Here is a 7,344-nt window from a genome sequence, read left to right on the forward strand (position 1 = left end):
CAGGGGGCAGGAGTGCATGGAGGGATGGACACAGGGAAGAGGTAACTATGGGGAGGAAGTGGGAGGGGAGCTGTTGCATTGTGGTAAATTGTAGTCAAGTGTCATGAGAAAAAGTGTATGTGAACTCCTGTATGGAAAGTGTATTTGCTCTGTAAATTTCCACCCAATCACAATTTAAAAAAGAAGAAGAAGTGCAGCCAGAATGCTCCTTGGAAGCAAGAATGGCCAGACTTTGTCTCACTTACTTTGGTCATGTTGTCAGAAGGGACCATTCCCTGGAGAAAGATAACGTGCTTGATAAAGAGGAGGGTTGAGGAGAAAGGGAAAGGCCCTCAACAAGATGGACTGACACGGTAGCTGCAGTGATGGGCTCAGGTGTAGCAAGGACTGTGAGGCTGGCACAGGACTGGACTGTGTCTCCATCTGTTGCACAAAGATGGAGCTGCTGAGTCAGAGCCGACTCACCAGCACCTAACAACAGGTGCGCTCCTTAGAGCAGTCAGAAGGGTAGTATTTGTGCAGAGAGATAGCTCAGCGGGCAGGAATGCGTAGGAAGGAAGGACAAGGGATAGGGTGGTAACCCCAGGGAGGAAGTGGGAAGAAAGCTGTTACATTATGGAAATTGCAATCAGTGTTATGAAACAAAATGTGTATGAACTGTTGTCTGGAAAATGAATTTGCTCTATTAACTTTCACCCAAATCACAATTAGACAAACACACATGCAAAACTTGGCAAAATGATGATGATGTTCATTATTATGTGGCTTGGTGTACGCAATTGGTAAAATCGTGCCTCTGGGAATGTAATAAAAATAAAATTTAACACTCATGGTTTTAGTTCTGTTCTCCAACCTGATCTCTAAACTTGCCATACTTTAGTGTTTTTTTTTAATGTTATTCTCCATTTTTCACTTAATATGAATAGGAATATAATTATCATTACTAGCAGAATAATGTTAATACTTCGTTAGTAACTTTAATTTTCCACTGTGTAGAATTTCTCAGTTAGTGTGTTAATAATCAGTTCATGCCTCCTGAATAAGTAATTGAACATTTTACCAGAGCATCCAGTCCCCCTATTGGCCACTACTAAAATTGCTCTTTAGAAATAGATCATTTTATATGACAGTAAACCTGCAAAAGCAAGGGACCTGTGTAAGGAGGATACTTGTCAGAAAAGAGAAACTGAAATATTTTCTACCAATAGAGAAAGAAAAGTGGTACGGCTACACCCTGTCAAAGGTGGAAAACTGGCAAGACCTGGAAAAACAAGACAGTCTTGTTGAGTTTCAGCTCTCCTGGCTTTCACTGTGTAAAGTTTAATTTACAGAGGTTTATATTTTAAAAGAGCAATAAATTTATGTTTTAGCTCATAGGAATATGAATAAATTCTGATGGATTGGTGATTTAATTCTGAAAAATGAATTTATTTTATAAAGAAATATGCTTGATTCTTTTCAAGAGAGAAGTATCCATTAATATTTCATTAAAATGTAAAATTATGCTCATTCAACAGAATGTTTAATTTCATTGTTATATTTTTGTTATTATATAAAGAAGAAAAATATTTCCCTCTCCTACAAGTGGTGCTAATTCTTAAAACTAAAATTAACTGTTTTATTTAATATTTTTTAAGAAACAATGTGATGATGAAGTTTAAGCTTAGTATTTCAAATTAGTCATAAAATAGCATCTGTGCTTAGATGTTTCTGTAAATAACAAGCAAAGAGGAGGCCTTTTTCCCCTCATTTTGTTCTTAAGCCTGGTGAATTGCACTGCATGGTGAAATGAATTGCTTTCTCCTATGATGTGTGTAAGGGGAGGAAGCGTGCATTCCTTTTGTCTGTTTTCTTTTCAGCACCCCCACCTCCACCGCCCTCGAGAGGAGGGCCCCTGCCGCCGCCTCCCCCTCCGCACAGCTCAGGCCCTCCTCCTCCTCCTGCCCGGGGAAGAGGCGCCCCGCCGCCTCCGCCCTCCAGAGCTCCCACCGCTGCACCGCCACCGCCGCCTCCCTCCAGGCCAGGTGTGGGAGTCCCTCCACCGCCACCAAATCGGGTGTACCCGCCGACACCTCCAGCCCTACCCTCCTCAGCACCTTCAGGGCCGCCGCCACCGCCTCCACCTCTGTCGGTGGCAGGATCAGTGGCACCGCCCCCACCGCCTCCTCCTCCGCCTCCACCCGGGCCACCTCCTCCCCCTGGCCTCCCTTCTGACAGCGACCATCAGGGTCCGCCTCCTGCGGGAAGCAAAGCTGCTCTTTTAGATCAAATTAGAGAGGGTGCTCAGCTAAAAAAAGTGGAACAGAACAGTCGGCCAGTGTCCTGCTCTGGAAGGGATGCGCTTCTAGACCAGATACGGCAGGGCATCCAGCTGAAATCTGTGAGTAATCCGTTCTTTTCTTTAGATCGTCCACGTAGGGGAGAGTCAAAGGAATTTATATGAAATCTTTGGGAAGTTTTTCTTTTTACTTTTGCCATTTATTTTTCAATTCTAATCTTTATTTTTCTTACATCAAATGCACAGATTTTAAGTATGGTTTTGATAAATGACTATATCCGTGTAACCCATACTTCTGTATCAATTATATCTCTGAAGCAGCCATAAATAATATATAAAGTGAGCACGATTGTATTGTAAGAAAATTTTATGAATACTGAAATTTGAATATTCATACAATTTTCACATATCACAAATTATTTTTTTTATAGCTATCAAAAAATATGTAAGATATTTGGCTGCTAACCAGAAGGTCAGCAGTTCAAACCCATCAACTGCCTCATGGGAGGAAGATGAGTCAGTCTACTTCTGTAAAGATTTACAACCTTGAAAACCCAGTGGGGGTCACTATGACTAGGAATTGACTCTGTGGATTATCTAAAAATATAAAACTGATTCTTAGCTTTTAAGTCCTACAAAAGCAGAGGGCAGTATGGACTTAGCTTAGCCTGCCCCAAAGCTTATGTTGAAAACTTACTTTAGGAGGGACAAAAGGAAGAGGGGGTGGGCATGGGGAGGAAATGGGAGGAATGCTTTTACAGGGTAGGGATTATAGTGAATGTCACAAAACAGAATGTGTATGGATTGTTGAATGGAAAATCAATTTGCTCTGTAAACTTTCACCCAAATCACAGCAATAAAATATAAATAAAGTTTAAAAGAAAAAAAACAGCTTACTTTATATGTAGTCCTTTAGTTCCAAGCAGAACATTTGTTCTACACGGCATCAGACAGGAGATGGGTGGTAAATCTTTCTATGAAGTGAGTGAAAATAAAAGGAGAATGCAATTGAAAATTATTTTACAATATAGCGGCTGATGTTTCACAGTATAGTAACCTTTTCTATTTCAAAAGCTTTGACTATGAGGATAGTGATGGATAGAAATCACAGCCAATTTAATGATAGTATTTAAACATTAGCATAGCACAGATTTAAAAAACTTCCACTCTAACTGTATCTAGATCTTTTCTTGATTTGTATTCAGAATGACACTTAGACCAGCCTGTGAGCAATCATCTCTGCCTCCTCCCTCCATTTAATCAGACTTAAGATGTTTTTGGAGCAGCCGAAGAGCTGTGAACAGCGGCCAAGGGGAGAATTAATGTCAAAATGGCCACAGCTCAGGTGAATAGCGGGCTATAATAAATAAATAAAAATAAAATCCCCAGACCCAGTGCCATCAAGTTGCTCCCAACTCACACAACTCCCATTGGGTTTCCAAGGCTGTATAAATCTTTACAGAAGTAGATTGTCTCATCTTCCTTCCACGGAGCAGCTGGTGGGTTTGAACTGCCTATCTTCTGGTTAGCAGCCAAATGTCTTAACCACTATGCTACCAGAGTTCCTCAAGTTTCAATAGGGCTATTTATTTCCAGTTAACTTTTATGTTAGAATCTATGCTTCTCCTTGTCTCTCTTTCATTCCCATGGTTTCACTTGCCCCCCTCATCTCACCCACCTTTTTGTTAACCTGTTTCCTTTCTCCTTCACAACCAACTTTTGTTTCGTTCTTTTAGCTATGAAAAGAAGGTGTTTTATTTTTAATAAATAAAGTTATATCCTCTTTTCTCAATTTAAGAATGCAAGTTAAATTGCCTAATTACCTTCCCAGTCACTCCCCCCCCCTCCCATCTCTGCCTACAGATGAAAGCAAACAAACAAAAAATCCTGCAACTTGATCTCTAAATTCCTTTTAGAGGAAAAAGTACTTTCCATTCTAAGTGTTGGCTAGGAAGCCTTTGGTATTCACTTTCCTTTTGATTGTATTCAGAGTATTATCATTAAGGACGTAATTGGTGAATTTGTTGCCATATTATATGTCTGATCTAAGTCTATACAGTTACTCCATTTTTAATAAATAAATAACCATTCTGTAGTTTAAGAATCTCTGGCTGTGTTTCTTTGGGTTTTCTGTATAAAACATCAACTTGTTCTGTGATGAATATGCCTGACATAAACCCACTGAGTTACTTTAAAGAAAAGTAGTCCTTTTCATATATTTTGCATCATGTTTATGGTACCTCAGGTAATGTCATGTGCAAGTAAGAACTGTAAAAATGTCTCCGCTGACAGTATTGTCCTGCCGCTTGATATAATCAGACTGTTGGAATGTTGTCTAAATGTTTCCCGTTGCTGCAGTTTTATGTCTTTGAAAGCCGCCTCATGCTGAAACTTAAAACTCTGAAACTCTTTCTGTTATCTTTTTCCTTTGGGGGCAGTTTGTACACCAGTGATAGTTAGCATGTTGTTACTGTGTTCTGTCAGCCGATTCTGGCTCACTCATATACAGCTTCTAAAAACCTGAGTACTAATGAATGAATCTGTTGGTTGTGGGGAGTTACTTAGTATTTTAAGGGAAAAAAACCTCTAGCCCAAACAAGGGATACTAGGGAAAGAAGTATGAAACCAAATGAAAAGTTTGTCCTAATGAAATAATTTTTCTTTGAGAGATAATTTGAAATTTTTGTATTAGTTAATTAAAACATATATTTAAAATCCGTGTAATTATTTAGTACAGCTGTTCTACTGCCACTACCATAAAGTCGATTCTGACTCATAGTCCTTTTAGGACATAGTAGAACTGCCCCGTAGGGTTTCCAAGGCTGTAAATCTTTACAGAAGCAGACTGCCTCATCTTTCTCCCATGAAGCAGAGCATTTGGTGGGTGCAAACCATCAGTGTTTTGTTAGCAGTCTGATGCTTTAAACACTGTCACCAGAGCAAGAACAGAGTGGGAGCACCTGAATTTGAACTGGGGACCTCTTGGTCTGTGGTTTCATGCTTTACCACCGAGCTATTGCAGGAGTCCTGGTGGTACAGTGGTTAAAGCATTCACCTGCCAACCAGAATGTTGGCAGTGGTACGTGCCCACCAGCCACTCTGCAGGAGAAAGATGAGACAATCAGCGTGCATAAAAAAGATTTACAGCCTTGCAAACCGTATGGGGCAGTTCTGCCCTATCCTGTAGGGTTGCTAGGAGTCAGAATCGACTCAGTGACAGTGGGTTTGGTTTTGGTTTTGACTCTATTGCATCTTTAGTTATACCAATATTATACCTTATACATGGATAGTATAAGTCCAAAGACAAAATTAACGAAAGAATATATAGAAATTGTTACTCATTTTAGTTAGTGTACTTTTACAGCAATACTTTCCAAATTATTTTGTTTTTTATCCAGTACCCTACAGACTTCCAGAATTTTTTTTTTTTTTTTAATAGGTATTAGAGTAGAGGTAATTTTGCATAGACTTTTGGAAAGTTGTATTCTGATAAATTAGATTTTGGTAGCCTTTAATACTGATTTTTGTGTATGTGTGAGAGACAGAAGAGTTCTGCTTAATGGTAGTTAGTTATCTTGTGATGCAGACACATTTTTTTTTTTTTTTTGATTTGGGTGAAAATTTACAGGGTAAATTCACTTTTCATACAGCAGTTCACATATACTTTGTCTCATGCCATTGACCAAAATTTACAATACAACAGCTCCCCTCACACTTCCTCCCCATAGTTACCTCTTCCCGATGTCCATCCCTCCATACTCCTCTGCGCCCTGAGCTGTCTCCCTGTGCATAAGCAGCCCTTCCTTCTCCCATGATTGTTCTCTCCAGGGTGTGTGTCTACTTGAGGTAAATGTTTAACTCACTTGCCTGTACTTTGCTTGGCTGGAAACCACAGGTGTGGGTTCAATTCCAGACCTGAAGGGCAGCTAGGGGCCACAGTCTCAGGGGTATCATTAGGTTATAGCAGACCAGGAAATCTGGTCTTTTTATATATATATATATAATATTGAGTTTTGTTCCACATTGTTGTCCCACTCTATGCAGGATCTTCTACGTAGATTCCCCTCCGAGTGGTTGACTCCGAGTGGTTGACAGTGGTAGCTGGACACCATCGAGTTCTTCTGGACTTGGTCATATAGGCTGAGGATCACATGGTGTACCAGTCCCTTGGAATAACTGTTTCCATGCATCTTTCGTTTCCTTCATTTTCATTGCTCTGGATGAGGAGATACCCATCATTGTATCTAGATAGCCACTTGCAAGCTTTTAAAATGCCCGTCACTACTCACCAAAGTAGGAACAGTGTTTTTGTGTAGTATGTTATGCCAGTTAAGGTTGATGTCCTCTGCAACCATGATTCCAAGCCCACAGGTCCAACTGCTTTCTCCCTCCAGGTAGCTGACTGTGGCCAAGAAGTCACCACAGCCTTGTCCCTTGTCAGCTCTACTATATACCTGGTCATTCTTACAGAACATAAAAATATGCTTGTAGATACATTGTCTGCCAACCCTATACATGGTCATGGGCACATTCTCCCACCACCACCACCACCAAGACATACCTAGACCTAGATTGTTCAGTCTGGCCACCCATCTGTCCAGCTTAGATCAGTGTGCCGTCACTGGCAATACAGTTCTGTATGTGCAGAAGGGTTCATCTTTGTTGTCTGTATCTCCCATGTACCTCTCGGTCTTCCTCTTCCTCAGTGCCATTGTGGTGATCACTCACATTTGGTGCATTGCCCTTCTCTTCACCCAAATCAATACTTGTCTCTACCTCTTGAACAGTGTTCCCTCTCCTCCCTTCCCACCCCTGGTAACCAAGAAAGAAAGTTTCATTCCATGTAGAAACCTTTCCTTGACTTTTCACAATAGCAGAATAATACAATGTGTGTCCTGTGATTGCCTTATTTCACTCGGCATAATGTTCTCCAAGTTCAAACATGTTATGCGGTGTTTTGCGGATTCTATGTTACTTAGACTGCAGAAGTTGATCAAAATCTTCAATTTCCTCATCTTTGGCTTTGGTGATTGGTGCATAAATTTGAATAATAGTCGTATTAATGG

General features: G+C 40.4%; 1 protein-coding gene across 1 annotated transcript in view; it reads left to right on the forward strand.

Moving 5' to 3' along the window:
- The window catches only part of WASL (WASP like actin nucleation promoting factor), a 122,704-nt gene that overhangs the window by 101,057 nt on the left and 14,303 nt on the right, over positions 1-7,344 (forward strand). The window contains exon 9 of the mRNA XM_007946748.2: positions 1,860-2,380. Coding sequence (XP_007944939.1) covers positions 1,860-2,380 — 521 coding nt within the window. The remainder of the gene's footprint in view (positions 1-1,859; positions 2,381-7,344) is intronic.

The sequence above is a fragment of the Orycteropus afer genome, unplaced genomic scaffold (genome assembly GCF_000298275.1).
Source record: "Orycteropus afer afer isolate SDZICR_OR568_19922 unplaced genomic scaffold, OryAfe1.0 scaffold00170, whole genome shotgun sequence".
NCBI classification, from domain to species: domain Eukaryota; kingdom Metazoa; phylum Chordata; class Mammalia; order Tubulidentata; family Orycteropodidae; genus Orycteropus; species Orycteropus afer.